This window comes from Triturus cristatus, chromosome 5_2 (genome assembly GCF_964204655.1).
Source record: "Triturus cristatus chromosome 5_2, aTriCri1.1, whole genome shotgun sequence".
In the NCBI taxonomy this organism is placed as follows: Eukaryota; Metazoa; Chordata; class Amphibia; order Caudata; family Salamandridae; genus Triturus; species Triturus cristatus.
The window spans coordinates 505,529,563-505,548,682 of record NC_140588.1 but is presented as its reverse complement, the minus strand read 5'-3'; the positions used below and the strand labels follow the sequence as shown (position 1 = coordinate 505,548,682).

General features: G+C 37.2%; 1 protein-coding gene across 11 annotated transcripts in view; it reads right to left on the bottom strand.

Annotated features, from left to right (window-relative positions):
* The window catches only part of PDE1C (phosphodiesterase 1C), a 1,636,609-nt gene that overhangs the window by 174,216 nt on the left and 1,443,273 nt on the right, over nucleotides 1-19,120 (bottom strand). For all 11 annotated transcript variants that reach the window (XM_085607521.1, XM_085607513.1, XM_085607514.1 and 8 more), the window contains one exon: nucleotides 16,843-17,145. In XM_085607521.1, the coding sequence (XP_085463647.1) occupies nucleotides 16,843-17,145 (303 nt within the window). The remainder of the gene's footprint in view (nucleotides 1-16,842; nucleotides 17,146-19,120) is intronic.

Below are 19,120 nucleotides of genomic sequence, written 5' to 3'. Positions count from 1 at the left end.
TGGGTCTTTGGGGCAGATGTATCAAAGGGTTTTACCCATTCTGTGTCATGGGAAAATGTGTTCATACATATTGTCCTTTGTCTGGTTTCGGGATGATTGATACTAATACTTGGCTCATATTGCAGAGGCTGCATTAGCATCTGCACATAGCAGAGGCTGCATTAGCCTCTGCCATGTGATTAGAAAGGATTATCAGGTGGGGCACTAGGTCAGATCTGAATGTTTTATAAAATTGGGCTGTGAGGCCATCCGTACCCAGTGAGTTATGGAGTTTCAGGGCTGTGATGGCCGTCTGGACTTCCTCCTCACTAATAGACACTCCCAGAATCTCATTTTGGGTGGGAGTAACTCATGGGAGGTCCAAGTCGTCTAGATAACCAAGTTGGGTTTGGGCATCTGCACAATCAGCTGTATAGAGCCGTTTGTAGAAACTGGCTAAAATGTGGGGGGCTTTCTGCATCAGAGGTCACTGGTTCACCCATCTCCCGTTACATTTTGTCAATGTATTCCCTTTCGGCCTTGACCCTAAGCTGTTGTGTCAAATTCAAACCCACCTTAATGCCCTGTTCATAGAACATGCGTTTGACCACTTAAGTGTTTTTGTCATTCCTTCTGCTCTCACACTATAAGGCTCCATGAATACACATTTGGCAATGCTGAAAGAAAAGCTATGTAAACACTGTAAAAGGTAAAGTAACCATGAAAATGCAACTACAATATATGACGACCGTACACCGTTGAGAGGTATCTTCATCCACTGAGTCCCAAGTCCCAGGATAATTTCATTCACTGGGCAAATCTACCAAGCCCTATCTGACTGCGTGAACTCATAAGACAGCATAACTGTGGCCCCAGTAGTACTAAAAAGAGAGTTTCTTGATAATAATAACCTTTATTAAATTGCATTCAAAGAGTTAATCATATTAATTTCTCATTTCCCCCATTCCTTTCCTTGTAATATTTTGCAGTAGCTATCCAGTACATCTTTCCACTTTAGAAAATCACATTGGTGAGTATAGTCAATATCTTTTCAACTGTAGTTCAAATTTGCATACTGACCCTGAACCCCTGCATACCCTCTAAGTGGAATTTGAGCTCAGCCAATGAGAGGTACTTAACTACTGTGTTATGTTAGTTTGCTATGTAAGTTTAGTATTTTTTCTGTTATGTTACTTTGCATTTTATGTTATGTTATGTCATGTTATGTTAGCTTGCTATATATTATGTTATGCTAGTTTGCCATATATGTTATGTTATAATATGTGTTTTCCTATGTTATGTTACTGTGCTCTATTTGTTATGTTATGCTATTTAGGTTTGCTATGGTATGTAAGTTTGCTTTTATATGTTATGTAAGATTGCTATATAATGCAAGTTTGCTTTGTTTCATTATATAATGTAAGTTTGCTATGTTTTGTTATGTTATGTAAGTTTGCTTTGGTTTGAAGGAATAGGGAGTAACGCACATTTCCTTCAGCATCCTGACAGAAAATGGCCCCAAATTTATCAGCCTAGCACTCAATCCAGTGCCCTCCCTGATGGTTCTAACTTGATCAATCAGGCTGGCCTTCTGCTCCAGGATAGTGACCACCAAGTGGTAACATAGCCATCCCCCTGACTAGTGGTCACCACCCTATAGCAGATCTACCCTCTGTTACAATCAGACAGGGACCTAAAGAGGCTAGTAGAGTCAGCAGTACAGACATCGCTAGCGACAGGACCCCCAATGTACATCCAATGGCTTTGGGTGAGCCGCCAATCTCTCAGTAAGGGTGCTTTCCTGGAATGTAGCAGGATTAGGTTCCAAAACTGATTGTCCAGATTTAGGGTGCTCTATTGACCACTACGATGTCTGTCTTTTCCATGAAACCAGGCAAACAGAGAACGTGCAAAGAGCAGGCTTTTCATCCTACAGTAAAAATACAATAGTAAGAGAGAGGGGCAGGGGCAGGCCTGCAGAGAGATTGATCATCTGGGTAGGGACACATTTAGGGTGCTTAGTGATTCCGTTAGAGGTTGCTTCAGATGCTAATTTGTATATCAACCTCTCCTTTCCAACCAAAGTTGAGGTTTTCATTTACAACATCTATTCCAGGCCAATGAGCAGTGGCCAGAAATCAACAGTTGTGGGAGCCCTAGCAGTTAGATATTCTCCAAACAGACACTAGGCAGCCTGTTGTATTTGCAGAATCCAAATATTTATTTGATGTATGGTATATAAGACATAAAGCTTATTGTGTAGCCCACTATAGTTAACATCTCTCAGTCCTATATCCCGCATTTGACCATTACTTTATTGATCAAGCAGCCCATTTTGTGTTATTTTAGCCTAAGCTTAATTAAGGTAATAAGGAATATGTTTTAAATTGTATGTTTTTTTTTATGATTTAAGGTTGTTTTAACATTTGTACCTGAACTGGCTTTTAATCTACTTATCTTCTTTAATCTCCTTTGTAAAGAACCATGCTGCTTTTATGATCGATTGTCTTTTAAAGCGTAATGTCGAAAGAAAGATATTTACGGTTACAGCTTTGTTTTGTTATGTAAGTTTGCTATGTTATATATGTTTACCATGTTTTGTTGTGTTATGTAAGTTGGCTATGATATGTAAGTGTGGTATGTTTTGCTATGATATGTAAGTTTGCCATGTTATGTGAGTTTGCTGTTTTGTCGTATTATGTAGGTGTTCGTGTTTTGCTATATTATGTAAGCTTGTTACGTTTTGCTATGCTATACAAGTATGTTATGTTATATTATAGCATGCAATGTACGTTTGGTATATTGTATGTAAGTTTGCTATGCAATGCAAGTTTGCCATGGTTTGCTATGTTATTTATGTTTATTATGTTATGTATGTTTGTTATATTATGTTTTGCTCTGCTATGTAAGTTTGTTATGTTATGCAAGTTTGCTATGTTATATAAATGTGTTATGTTTTACTATGTTATGTAAGTTTGCTATATTTAGCTATGTTATGTAAGTTTGCTATGTTTTGCTATGTTATGTATGTTTGCTATGTTATATACATTTGTTATATTCTGCTATGTTATGTTTTGCTATGTTATGTAAGTTTGCTATGTTTTCCTATGCCATGTAAGTTTGCAATGTTTTGCTATGCTATGTAAGTTTGCTATGTTATGTAAGTTTCCTATGTTTTGCCATGTTATGTAAGTTAGCTATGTTTTGATATGTTATGTAGGTATGCTATGTTATGCAAGTTAGCTATGTTGTGTAGGTTTATGTTCTGCTATGTTATGTAAGTTTGCTATGCTATATACATTTGGAATGTTTTGCTATGTTATGTTTTACTATATTATGTATGCTTGCTATATTTTGCTATGTTATGTACGTTTGCTATGTTATGCAAGTTTCCTCTGTTATGTAAGCTTGCTGTGTTTTTCTATGCTATGTAAATTTACTGTTTTGCTATATTATGAACTTTTGTTATGTTTTGTAAGTTTGCTTTGTTTTAATATGTTATGTAAGTTTGTTATGTTTTGCTATGTTATGTACGTTTGCTATTTTTTGTAAGTTAGCTATGTTTTGCTGTTATGTAAGTTTGCTATGTGATGTAAGTTTGCTATGTTACGTAAGTTTGCTGTGTTGTGTAAGTTTATGTTTTGCTATGTTATGTAAGTTTGCTATGTTTTCCTTTGTTATGTAAGTTTGCTATGTTTTGCTAATTTATATATGTTTATGTTATGTAAGTTTGCTATGTTATGCAAGTTTGGTATGTTTTGCTATGATAGGTAATTTTGTCATGTTGTGTGAGTTTGTTATGTTTTGCTATGTTATGTAGGTTTGTTATGTTTATCTATGTTACATACGTTTTCTATGTTAAGTAAGTTTGTTATGTTTTGCTATGTTAGATAATTTTGCTAAGTTATGTAAGTTTGTTATGTTATATTTTGCTATGTTATATAACTTTGTTATGTTTTTATATGTTACGTAAGTTTGTTTTGTAAGTCTGATATGTTATGTTTTGCTATGGTATGCAAGTTTGTTACGTTTTGCTATGTAATGTAAGTTTATTACGTAAGTTTGCTATGTTAAGTAAGTTTGCTATGTTATGTAAGTATGCTATGCTTTGCTGTGCTATGTAAATTTGCTATGTTTGTTTTTCATGTGAGTTTGCTATGGTTTGTTATGTGTTGTTATTTTATGCTATGCTATGTTATGTTATACCAATTTACACAGCACATGGTTGCCCTGAAAAGGGCTTCCCTGTGTGCCTGATAAATAAGCGACAGATAGCAGAAATTACAACTAAAACCAAAACAACAAAGTATTGAGGTGCTTCCTGAAACTGAAAAATATTTTTGGGGCACAGTCCACCCTCTGGGCTGCCAGATAAGATTATTAAATATGCTTTAAATACATTGGAATTTTGACTTCTTCAGGTCCTCTTATTTCCAAAATAGATAGATAGATAGACAGACAGACAGACAGACAGACAGACAGACAGACAGACAGACAGACAGACAGACAGACAGACAGACAGATAGATAGATAGATAGATAGATAGATAGATAGATAGATAGATAGATAGATAGATAGATAGATAGATAGATAGATAGATAGATAGATAGATAGATAGATAGATAGATAGATAGATAGATAGATAGATATGGTCATGTAGTATTGAAATCCCGCAGAATCTTGAATTAAAGGCAATGTACCAACAGAACAACAAATTGCAAAAGTTCCATACAATACAATCAGGTGACTACCTGATTAAAGTTGAATATACTTTATTTTGTAAAATGAGCACAGAAAATGTCCCGAAGTGATTTTTTGTTAGATTACAGTCAAAGAGTCATCAGGTTCATACATGAAATAACTTACGTTTGCTAAAACCTAAACAACGTATGGAGCACAAGAAGCATTTATTTGATTTGAGCCAGTCTCTACATTCAAATAGTACTAGATCTAGAAAATTGAATATAGAACTCTTCCTAACAATTATGTGTGATACAAAAAATTGTATATTTAGAGCTAAGTTGCATTTTCGATGTACCACACTTTCCCCATGCATTTTATTTTCGTTCATAGCCCATTAGAAGAGGCTCTGTACCAAATGGATATTTCTGAACTTTTAGTTGAGGCTTTAAGGATAATTGCTTAGATTCAACCTCAATAAAACCGAGTAAGTCCTCTAGGGGAAAAATAGAATTCTTTGGGATGGATCCATGTGGCCTTCTAAGATGGGTATGCCACTAGCCTCAGCTACTTTAGAAAAATCATCAGAACCTTTCTTTCAAAGACCAGCTCAAAGCAGTCTCTGCATCTTGTTTTTGACAGATATGAGTAATGCTGCATTTATGTCCCAGTAATGAACTACTGAGATTGTGACCTATTGTAGAAGCTTAAGGCTGGTGTTGGTTGGCTCTTCCAGCCTACTCTTTGCTCAACCTACAATGTTTACAAACTTGTGCCATACGATTGGTCAACAGGCTAAGAAACTTTGACCATGAGGTTCCTGTAAAGCCTCAAATTGGCTTCCATACTAATAAAGGATCCGTTGAAGACTCCTTGTTTGGGGCATATGGTGTACTAATGAAAAGATCCTTTTTGTGTGACTGATCTTCACTATCTGCCTCTAAGACATCTTCTTTCCTAACCACGATTTCTCCTGGATATGTTGTGTATAGAAGCATTGCCTTTAACTTTTGAGAGCAAAGCTTTGAAATGCTCTCCTATTGGAACACCATCAGATTCAAGAGATCGAGAGTCCTGAAAAGCCTCCTATTTTGCTATTTAAATGTTTTCAATCTTTTCACTGTCAGTTCTTCACTCCAGTTTCGGACTTTGTACTTTCCCCAGTTCCAACTGCTGCTTACTAAGACTGACCTTCCCAAGTAATATACATGGGGTCCGCAAACAATAACAATAAAATGCCATCAAATATGTTCACAATCTTATAGGGGCACTCATGAAATACTTAATTACTTTCATGGTGTGCCAGACACATCTGATTCTCAAAACGGGCATGAGTGTTGAACCAACAAGAAAACCTTATAAAAAATATGACAAAATGCACATTGCTAAGTCCAATTTACCTGCACATTTGTTAAAATGCAATAGGACTCAGGAATGGTTTGAGTAATGTTGGTATGCAAGTTGATTGCTTGATTATAATATCTTTCTTCAGTTCTTTCTTGCACCCACTTTCAATTTCCCAAATTGCCCTTACCAACTACATGTGCAGTCAAAAACTCTGAATGCAAATGTACTTGGAAGGGTCAATGCTTGGAAATTATAAACTTTATCAATACCTTTCAGTAAATGCATCTACATAAATCATACATGAACAGTCACATTAGCAAGAGCCCTTAGCACTGAGGACATAGAATTGGCAGTAAGCGCCCCAAATTCAACACCAAGTTAAACTCCAAATCAGCTTCAAATATGTTATTGAAGTACAATATGTTTAAGCCCCAAATTCCAGATTTATACTTACTGAAAAAACACAAGTTTGTTCACAAATGCTAGTTTTTCATTTCAGGTGAATATGATTATTTTTGCAGATTAAAGCTGCTCATTTTGGTCAACAAATATCCACGTGCCATTTTCATCAAATGCTCGTATATATTACTGTCCAAGATTAAGAAACTCTGCCTTACATGCCTATGTACTGTGATAATGCCCATTATATGCTAGTAACTAAACCAAACAGATCTACAACTTGTTCCAGCATTTCCACCAGTAGGCATGTGCCAGAGAAAGCCACCACTATGCCAGAGTTGGCCTAGATAATGGCAAGGACACTGAAGATATGAGTATAAAGGTGAACATTCTACCAGGAAAGAGTGTAGTCTCTGAATATTGAATCAGGATTATTGAGTGGTCAGAATATCAACCAAGAATATCAACAGGTAAATATGCATAGACTTTCTATACCTAACCCCATAGATACGCACCTTGGACGATACCAACAATATATTTTCTTCCGAAAATTCATAAGACCTTTTGTTAACCCGCAGGACGACCGATTGTATCCACGTGTTAATCACTGTATGCTAATGTTTTAACATACGTGGACCATTACTTCGCACCAATGGTCCATAATTTAAGTTTGTATATAAAAGATACAAGCAACGTTTTATGAATTCTAGCAAATACTACCTGGATTGCTAGTTATATGATGGCCACAAATGATGTGGTATCTTTATATACGTCTAACTAACACAAAATCAGCTTACAAGCATGTGCATACTTTCTAAAACTACGCAACATTACGGAGCTCCAACATTCAGAGCTGCTTCTTACTATGATCGACTTATGCCTGAACAATAACATCTTTCTGTTTAACCACGAACTATACCAACAACTCTGTGGTACTGCCATGGGCTTTTCATTTTCACTGAATTACGTCAATTTAACAAGGGGCTGGTGGGAGAAAGAGATTGCCTGGGGGACTGAAAATCAACAAGAACTGGATAAAGTCATACTGTGGCTGCAATATTTTGACGACTTATTTATAATCTGGAATGGGGAAAAGGATGAGTTCTTGGCATATTTCACCAAATTGAATCACAATGATATTGGCCTCTCGTTCATGTGCTCAACCAGCTGTACTACTGTCAAATTCCTAGTTACAACAGTATATATCGAACAAGGACAGATCCAGAAAACACTGTTCAGGAAGAAAACAGCAACGAACAGCATCCTGCATGGGACTAGCTTCCATCCTAAGCCTTTATGGAATAGTATCCCATATGGGGAATTCGTGAGGATATGAAGAAATAGTTCACAAGATGAGGATGTCAAGGACAAAATCCTAGAAAGTGCACAGAGATTGTAAAACAGAGGATACAGAATCCGAGATTTAAATAAAAGCATACAAAAAATTGAGCAATCCAAACACTCATTCCAAGAGTTGAGAAAGAGAAAGAAGAAGATAAAGATAAAGAGAATGATTCCCAAATAGCAAGCCAGACACATAGGACCATCAAACAAGATGCACCAAGATTGATCTTGACATATAGTAAGGAAAGTCCGAAGATCTTACGAATTGTTAAAAAATATTGGCATATGCTAGGTCAAGATCACAACATGGGAGAAATCATCGGGACAGGACCACATGTGACATATAGAAAGGTACCCTCCTTACAAGATAAAATTGTTCAAAGCCATTATCAAGAAAAATCTAAAAAAAGAAGCTGGCTGGATGATCAACAATTAGGTTTCAGTAAATGCAATAAATACAAGGCCTGCACAATTGGGATTAACACAACAGAAATTAAGGATTGGGAGGGAAATATCATCAAAATCAATCAAAAAATCACATGCACAACTCAATTTGTGGTGTATGTTATCCAATACACATGTGGAATGAAGTACATTGGTAGCACGATGTGTAGGCTTAAAAAACGAATTTTGGAACATAATTGCGCTATTAAAAACAAGGACCTTAACTATGCAACAGCAAGGCATATTGCAATATGTCAGAATAATGATTGGTGACATATGGAGTTTTTCGGTCTGGATATGGTCCCACTAAGTGAAAGAGCAGGTGACAGAAAGAAAAAACTCAGGCAACTAGAATCACAATATGTTATCAGATTACGCACTAAGACCCCCAGAGGTCTTAACAACGATGAAGAACTGCATGTGCATTTATAAGTATTTTGGACTGTGATGGTGTACTAGAGTCATCAGAAGCGCTTCACATTGTGCTTTACTTATTATTTTTTATAATTTTGGTTCCTTAGAATATGATTTGCTACTTAGCATGTAATATGCATTCTGATGGTCTGTTTAAGCACCCTTGCTTGAAGTACGAACTTCAAAGTACATTGTTATTGAGATTGTGTCATATAAATGATGATTCAAGTAGAACAATATGTGTTGTCACTTAGACACCATTATGGATGTAGTGCCGTGCACGAGGCATTACCAATTGTATTGTGAAACAGGATGCACTCAATATTATGTTTGGAACCAAGTCACGAATTTCGTATGGTAAGTCATTGAATTAAAATGATATTAATCATTCTGTATGAAAATATTCCCTAACTAACAACGGTAAATTTGTCTGTTTTCTATAGTAAGGACTGTAGAAATGTTGAAAACTACATCTCCCAGGATGCTTCATTGTGGGCTGAGCTGCTAGTAATGTGTATGTGTATATATAATGAATTGTGGGTAATGTCCTTTAACCATGAGCAAGGCCCTGTGTGGCTGAAACGCGTTGGTTTGACAGACTGGGACTGTTTGTTCAAGAAAAGCAAACAAAGAATCCTGAGTGAGGCGTTATTTGGTTTAAAAAAATTAATTCAGGCCACGGATTCAGCCTCACGACCGCACCCACTGCTGAGCGCTCTGGCTGGGAATCCCATTGTATGTGATATATATATATATATATATATACATATATATATGGGGGGAGTGTAATCTGGAATCGTCCAGGCGACTTGTTACAATACTAGTAAAGTATGCTGATATTGATAGGGGAGCGCTGCAAGAAAGGATTGAGCTTTTGGAAAAGGAAATTGAACCACAAGGTGATCCACAACTTAAACAGAGAATGGTGGAGGAAATGAATGCACGACTTAAAAAGGAGGAGGAAAAAATCAAGAATCGAAAAACGTACAAATTCAGACGGAATCGGGATGATTACGCAAACGGACAGATATTTACGTTCGCAAGGAGATATGACTCCATGCGAGTTGACACAGCTAAAAAACGTCAAGGTAACAAGGAGGATAGAAGAAATGACCAAACGGCAACTAACGCTTCCCCCTCAGCCTCCGAGCTAAGCTCAGCCATGGAGAGTTTTTCTGAGTCAGAAAATGCGGGAGTAAGATCGGAGGCAAGCAACATTAAACTAACATTGGGGGAAGAGTTAGAGATTTTAAAACGCAGCAGGAGAGAAACACTCAGACCACGCACCCAGGTACCCGAAAAAACAGGGCAACCCAACGAAGAAGGGAGCGTAGGCAAGCAAGGAGGAAACGTCAGAAGACGTGGGAGGGGCAGGGCTCGTCGATAGCAGGCCAGCTATCAAAAGAAAATTGTGATATTGACCCCTCCATTGCAGAAAACACCAATACTATCGTTAACCTTGCAGGTATTGATCTCTCCATTGCCGAACGCCAACTACTATCATTAGGACTCTCTTATTGCCCAGAATCCAACTTTAACTACACTCAAACTCGCGCTGATATCTATAAATTCATATGTAAGCTCAAACTGCAAAAATATCATCACCAGCGAGGCATTAAGGAAAGATTAGAACAAACGGAATGCCCAGTTCAGACTTCCGAAATGTATGGTCTTCGGGGGTCTGATTATGAGCTTCTTCAGGATATGCATAGTTTGGAAAGAGGTGACGTCAACACTAATAGTCAGCCACAAGATGAAAGGATGTCAACTAACACACAAACATCTCAGATCCCTGGTACGGATATTAAGCCATGGACTCCGTTTCGACCAAAATCTAAATTTGTACCAGTGATGGCGAGGGACTCTATAGATGTTTTTAATGAACAAATTGTGGCGCAAATTAAAAGACTCAACATTGCTACTAATGAGGCAAGTAAGAGAAAATATTGGCAACTCATCAAAAAATTAAGGGAAAACCACGAAATCATCATACGCAATTCGGACAAAGGAGGCAATTTGGTGTTGTGGCCACTAAAAGAATACTTGGAAGAAGCCAATAGCCAATTGAACAATAAGGAGTGCTATAAAAGAGTTGCACCGACCAAATTTAAGATCACACAAGAGGGGCTCTTTTCCCAGCTTGTGGCATGGAGAAGTACAGGTTTACTTAGCTGGGATGAATACAAATATCTCAAAAAGGAGAATGCCACCATCCCTGTAATCTACTTTATACCCAAATTGCACAAGGACATGAACAAACCTCCAGGGCGCCCCATAATCGCTGCGTGTGATGGTCTCCTGGAGAACATGTCTAGATACATTGACTTTTTTCTACAAGGTTTTGTGAAAAGTCTAAAATCATTTGTACAGGACACAAGTGACTTTCTAAGGAAAATGCTAAATATTAGGTGGAAATCCTTTTATTTAATGATTGCACTAGATGTGTCCTCGCTATACACTTGTATTAGGAACAATGATGGTATCAAAGCTGTAGAATATTTTTTGATGAACAGGCCAATTGATTTCCTTCATCACAACAAAATGCTGTTGAAAATGCTTGTATTTTGCCTTGAAAACAACCTGTTTCTTTTTAATGGTTTAATGTACCAGCAGATACTGGGAGTTGCTATGGGGGCCAGCTTCTCCCCCAGCTATGCCTGTTTATTTATGGGCTGGTGGGAGGAGCTGGTCCTCATGCAGCAGCATGAACAAGTATTTAATGAGAGGGTAATTTCCTGGCTCCGCTATACAGACGATCTTTTTATAGTGTGGGACGGCGATGTTGAAAGCGCCACTGCTTTTATTTTAAAGCTGAATGATAATGCACTAAATCTAAATTTTACTTCAAATATTAGCAAAGACAAAGTCACATTCCTAGATGTAGAAATAAAGATAATTAACAATAGGTTATCCACTACCCTCTTCAGGAAACCGACGGCAGGGAACACATTACTGCACGCCTCTAGCGCCCATCCTCCACACCTGATTAAGAGTATCCCCTATGGGGAGATGCTCCGCATCAGACGGATATGTAGTGAGGAAGAGGAATGCAATATAAAGCAGAGGGAGAGCAGGGTCAGATTCCTTAATAGGGGATATAGCTCTGAAATTATTGAATCTGCCATTACCTAATCTAGGTCTTTGGCTAGACATGACCTATTAAAACAGAAGGAGGTTCAAGCAGACTTAAACAGAGCGCAGGAGCCTATTCGCTTAATTTTAGGATTTTCTCGCCAGGAAAAACAAATAAGAAATATTGTGAGAAAAAGCTGGCCTATAGTGAAAGACGACCCTATAATTGGAGAACTATTATCTAGCAGTCCCTCAGTCGCCTTCAGAAAGACTAACAGTATGGGTATGGCCTTAGTCAGAAGCAACTTGGAGATGGGAAACAAGGGCTCCTGGCTAACGAGGAGAAAGGGATTCTTTAAATGTACATCTTGTAAAGCGTGTAAATATGCAATCAATATCAAAAATTATGTTACAGCATTTGGCTCTAAATCATGTGATATTCGGCATTTTCTCACATGTAAAACAGAATTTGCTGTTTATGTGCTTACCTGTAGCTGTAATTTAAGATATGTAGGAAGCACAAGATTGCCAGTACATAAAAGAATCCTTCAGCATTTAAGAGCAATCTGCAACAACGATGAAAGCTATCCAGTAGCCAGACATTTTAAAAGTAAACACAACAGTGACGCCAAATATTTGCAGTATTTCGTTATCGATACAGTTATCCCACAAAAGAGAGGAGGTGATAGGGAATCCAAACTAAGGAGGTTAGAAACAACATATATCCTCCAATTGGATTCCAAACACCCCATGGGACTTAACAACAGTGAAGATCTCTATGCATTTTTATAAATATAAAAATATAGTGCTTTTACATAATAATTTTTAATTAAAAACACGTCTATAGTTGTCCAGTAACCTTAAGATCGTTCAATGTATTTAAATAGGAATTTCTTCTTCTTTTTCCTTATTTATTTTTATATCTCCTTTAATGGATGCATGAATTTGTTTTTCACCACTGCAAAAGGTTTTAGGAAAAGATATATTAGGCAAATATTTTAAGGGTGATATTTATATATTTATTTGTATATATATAGTGTTTTAGATCTGATTTTAGAAATTGGTAATAGAGAGTATATTTTTTACTTCTATTAATTGATATACAATTTCTGATATGATCCACCTATAACAATCTATTTAAGTATTTATTTACTGTCATCCTGAGCTTCTTTGCACTTTATAAATTTCCTTGCGATTTGCACTCTACTCCGACCCAAGCGGAGAACTGACATTACGTCATAATAGGTCTGGAATAGCCTCTTTGTAATTGGAATAGGTCACTTTCTAGCATCCGTTGAATGGATTTATTGTGATTGATATATGGTTATTTGCACTTTAAAATAATTATGTATATGTACATGATTAGCACTTTTTATTTCAATACTTTTTCTGGACATGATATAAAGCGAATTCATTTTTGCATTTATGCAGATATTATGAAGTTGAGATACCTGGGCACATTTCAAAAAAAAATTTGCGATGTATATACAGATATAAAAAATAGCAAGATATGATGTTCACATTATGTAGGTATTGCTAAAAATATGGTATCTTTCTTCTATGGTGAAATATTTCTTTTATGTCCATGAATTGATTCACTAGCACTTGCACTTTAAATAGAGCGGTCATCAACCATAGAGTTGTCATGTGATCAAGGGCGGGATCGCCCGAAACGCGTAATGGCGGATAATGGCTAAATAAACTCTGCACAAGAACTATTGGGTCTGCGCTCGTTTGTTTCGAACAAAGAAAGTGAAGGCGAGTTGGAGTGGATATATATATATATATATATATATTCTACGATCCAATCCAAACAATACTGAAAAGGCGCTGACTCCGTGGGAGATTTCATCAAGAAAATGCTTTATTCACATACCAAAAGCCAAACGCGTTTCGACGGACTTGCCGCCTTGGTCACTGAACACAGGTAAGATGTAATCATTACGTTTAAATACACTCTTGGCTAGTTAACCTATAGAGGTTATTCATGAACATAGAAAGAGTCACTACTGCATCTGCGAGTATTAAAGGAAACGGTAATCACTTAAATGTTAACTTCCATCGTAAAACATAAACATTACAAATAAACACATCAATGTTATTGAATTGACTCGCTGAAAAAAAAGCAATTGAACCCTAGTGGGTAGTGGCTGCATGTGACTCAATGTTAGGATTCAGAACACCTAAAGGAAAAACAAGCTAAAGTTAATCTTAGCTAAACTAAATGTCAAAACCTGTGCTTTAGAAGAGTGGGCAAAACTCAAAAAAAAGAAGTCTTTGAAATATATAGTAATACTACAGTGCTGTGTGTACTGTTTTTATTGCAGATGCACACTGAGGGCCTCATCCGCGTTTAGTCCATTCGGAATCTTGCTATCTAGTAACAAGATGTATCTAGATTCGAGTTTGCGCAGAGATAATAATCTGTTCCCTCCCCGAATGTTTTTGGGGACACTGTCTATCACAAAATATGTGAGATCTTCACTTCTACCCCTGTGTACGGTGTTTATGTGACGTGTCACAGGGTAAGATGGATCGTCACTATTGATTGCACGAAGGTGCTGCAGAATTCGTACGTGTACCTGGTGGATGGTGCTACCCACATACAGTTTGTTGCAGGTACACTTGAGAACATAAACTGCAAATTCTGTCTTGCAGGTAAAGTTACTGCGGATATATATATATATATATATGTATGTATGTATATATATATATATATATATATATATATATATTTACTCAAAAATGCCCATGCATCAGAGACACAATCCACCAGCCGGTAGGTTTCCAACCTGTTTATTGCAAAGGAACAGGATTACAGCTCCGCTTTTGATGTCCATCTGCCTGACGCGTTTCAGAGCATTCATGCTCTTTCTTCAGAGGCAGTTTAAAAAGCACCTCTCTTTTTCATATTTATATATATTCACTTAAAAAACCATAGGTTTCACACATGTTATAGTTAGGTGGATATTTCACTCGTAAAAAAACCAATGAAATTCCCCCGTTATAGTTAGTTCAGATAACTATAACTCGCGCGACCACAATTCACTGCTGATGACGTCACATATTACATCACTCATGACATGGTCAGTGGCATCACTTATGACATCACTGATGACATCATCCTTGTGATAGAGTGGCGGCCGCGCGAGTTATAGTTATCTGAACTAACTATAACGGGGGAATTTCATTGGTTTTTTTACGAGTGAAATATCCACCTAACTATAACATGTGTGAAACCTATGGTTTTTTAAGTGAATTTGCAAGGTTTTTTAAATGCTAATTCCTAACTATAACGTGTGTGAAACCTATGGTTTTTTCAGTGAATTTGTACGGTTTTTTAAATGCTAAGTTATGTATGTATTATTATTTTTTTTATATATTTATTTTACAATAAACTACATATTAAAAAAATATATATTTTTTTGGGGGGGGGGTTTCACCGTGCGCGCACGGTGCGCGCACCCCCGCGATTTAAAAAAAAAAAAATTAAAAATGTTTTTTCTGCCTTCGGGGTCCTTCAGGGACCCCCTGACAAAGGCTAGGGGGTCATGAACTCTCCACCCTGCCCCCTTTTCACGTTCGCCACCTTCCTTTTTCACTCTCGCACTGAAAACTAACCAAATGGGGGCCGACACTTCCTGATTTCGACCGATTCGAACGTTGACTAACATGTAACCACCAATCAGAATTACGCTCGCGCACGTTAGGGTGCTCGCACGGTGCGCGGCTATAGATATGTATGTGCTTTTAACTGCAATTTTCTCAGGAACTACTGAACAGATTGACTCCATATATGCAAAAGGCACATCCCTGAGCTGAGGACTACCTCTCTGCCAAATTTCAAGTAATTCTGTTCAGCCGTTCGGGCTGTACCTTGGACTAAAGGTCCCTATGGAAAATTGCATGGGGAAAATGCGTTTTGGGACCCCCCTTTTTTCTCAGCCCCCGCTTGACGAATCCCCCCGAGACTTTCAGGGTCGGAGCGGAGCGCCCCACCTATTTTGAAAATTTCGCGAGGATTCGTCAACCGGCGCCAAAGTTATTCCAAATAGAATGTTGCGGATTTCCTATGGAAACACGGTCCTAACTATAACTATCTACTGGCGACCGCCAGTAGATAATATATATATAGTAATGGTTCGTAGATGTAGAGTTAAGAGTAGTAAATCTATACCTCCTTCTGTGTACTTACCGCCTCAATATTTTGGGTTTTAATATTTTGGTCATGATATTGTGACCGTTCGATATTCCTGCTGCGATATTCTAAACTATGCTTGCAGAGATAGAAAATGTAATGCCTTTTACCCTCTTTTTTCGCCTTGTGACTCTTCCTTTCTTTAATCTCATTTTTCGTTCTCACTATTTTTATCTTTGTTCTTTTTCTGGCTGCATATACTTTTTCCTTCCTTGTTTCTCACTGTTAAATCTTTCTGGCTTCTCACTCCTTTCTTCACACTCATATTTTCTTACTTCTCCATCTTTCTTTTCTTCTTGTTCTTTATCTCCTATTTGCCCTTTTCATTACTTTCGTATCATTATCATTCTTCCATGCTTTTTTTGCCTTTCTCTCTGTTTCTTCTCCACTTCTGCCTTTATTTCATCAACTCTCCTTTCACCATCATCCACCTTTTCCCTTCCTGACAATTATTTTTCCTTCCTTCAGCTTCCTTTCATTCTTGTGCCTCTCTCCCTCCTTTCTTCCATTATATCATTCTTTTCTTCCTGTTGTGTTTATGCCCTTATTATTCTCCCCCTTTCTTTCTTATTCTTTTTTTCTACCTCTTAATTTTTCTCTATTGTCTTCCTCAGACCCTATCTCTGCATTTGCTTTTCTATCTCCACCCTGTTTTCACAAATCCACTTCCTCTGTAAAATATTGTGCCTCCTTTCAATCCCCAATCCCACCACTCCTCAAATCTGTCACGCTATTGTTTAACAGAGAACCTGTCTCCATAAAAAACATATTGAAAGTTTAGCTTAAGCGAGATCAGTAAGTATGCCCGGTAAAAACCGCATCCCAATCGCCGCTGTGGCAGATCTATTAGGGGCTTACTGACACCACTGCTGTGACTTACCGAACACAGAAATTACTTCAGCATTATCGCTTACCAGATTCTAGGCGGTTGACCTTGGTTTGTTAAGAAGTAATAGCGGACTCACCATTTTGTACAAACTGTTTATCCTCTGCTCGTGCTGGTAGTGCGCCTTCCACTTTGTCCGCTCTGGGCTGGTTTGCTGCTTGTGTTTCCTCTTGTCTGGTTACACTGGGTAGCCGAGTCCCATTTGCATTACCCCTCAAAGATTCTGTGTTCTTTCTCTCTACAGAATTTGATGCATTGCTGTTCTCTGTCTTCTGTGGAGGTAGTTCATCAGGTGGCTTTGCATCTTCATGTGTTTCTGTTGTGCCCTCTTCAACCTTTTGAAGATTTTCTTCTGCTTCTCTCTTGGCTTTTTCTTCTGCATCTGTCACAAAATGGATAACATATTGTGTCAGTCATAATACACTGAGGGCACTTTACACAAGATAAAATGAACTGTGGTGAACGTTGCTTATATGCACAATAGTACTAGGACCTAGGACCCCTAGCTATCTCTCACCACTGTGGGAAGTTAGATACATTCAAGTAGTTTATCATAGAATCTGGTTCACAATTAAAGCAACACAGATAAGATTTGTTTCTTACATGTCTTTTAAAAAACATATATATATATTTATTTGAGCTGGATAGATAACAACACTTTCATTACAGGTGATATAATTTATATACATCGCATATACTCAATATATAAAGTGCAATACTAATGCAATACAATGCAGCAGGGTTGATCCAACCACCACACCTTACCGTTCCGCACACACATATTACATGCAATCTTTACGAATAGCAGCATGGATACTATTAAAATGTGTAAGTGCAACTATATTGAAATTCAAGATACAGTAATGCTCCCTTTCAACACACCCAAAGTGATGTTTAAAACGTTAAGAGTAGCAGCAGTAATCAAAAAGCGCAAGGTATAATTAACAGAGTGAAAGCATTCAACAAAGTAAGATATCATTATTAATAGCAGCATCCAAACATATTAATACACCCCTATACAATGATTACTAATATTCTATCTTCATATGCAAATTCATCTCTATTAATTCTTGACTAGCAGCCATATTCAAAATTGGGATGTCCCCCAGAAAGTCAAAAATAATTACAATCAGTAACATTTTCTTAATTGTCATGCCAAATCAATAGGGATCTATCCCAGCCCACTATGACACATGTGACACATGAATCTTAGGTTATATATATATGTATATATATATATATATATATTCACAGAAAAAAACATAGGTTTCAGGCACGTTATAGTTAGGAATTAGCATTTAAAAAACCTCCGAAATTCACTGAAAAAACCATAGGTTTCAGGGGTGTTATAGTTAGCTGGACTTTTCACTTGTACAAAACCATTGAAATTCCCCCGTTATAGTCAGTTCAGCTAACTATAACTCGCGCGCCCGCAATGCACTGCTGATGACGTCACATATTACATCACTCATGACATGGTCAGTGACATCACTCATAACATCACTGATGACATCTCAAATGACATCTCTGATGACATCACTGATGACATCATCCAGTGAATGTCTATTTTTCTGCAAATTAAATATGTTTTATATATGTATATCTCAAGGTCGATGGAAGAATAAATGGGTATATAAGTGTCTAAATGGATGATTTGTTTTTGAAAAATTGATTGTGTAACTGACTGATTAAGTGTATCATAGTGAATACATGGCTTAGTGAGTAATGTTTAAATATGTAAATATCTGTATCAGTCTCTCACTTTGTGTATAAGTTGCTGCATGGGTTGGTGAGTAGCTACATGGGTGTCTATATAGGTTATTAGTTGGTTTTGTGAGTATCAGTCTGAGTGTCTGCATGGTTCGGTGGGGGGTATTACGTAGTGCATAGGTGCATGAATGAGTGACTCACTGTTTGTATGTGTTGAAGACAGCATGTGTGCAGGACTGTATGGGTGGATGAGTGTGTGTATGGGTGTGTAAGTGAGTGAATGACTGTCTCAATAGTGTCTTTATGAGTAACTACATATGTTATAAACTAGTATATGTGACTATTGGTGTATATAAGTGAGTATATGTGAGAGTGAGAGATTGAAAGAGTTCCTGTATGAATAAGTATGTGTTTCTATAAGTGATTGTTTAAAAGACTAAGTATGTGTAAGTTTCTGTAGAAGTAAGTGTGGTGGTGTGTGTATAACTGTATATGCAAGTAAATGTATGTTTGATTCTTTATTAGCATGAGTGACTATGTGTGTGAGTAACTCTATGGATGAGTGGCATTGTGTAACAGGATGTATAGGTGTATGAGTACATATGATGAGTGAGTACATGTATGAGTGACTGTATAGGACTGTTGGT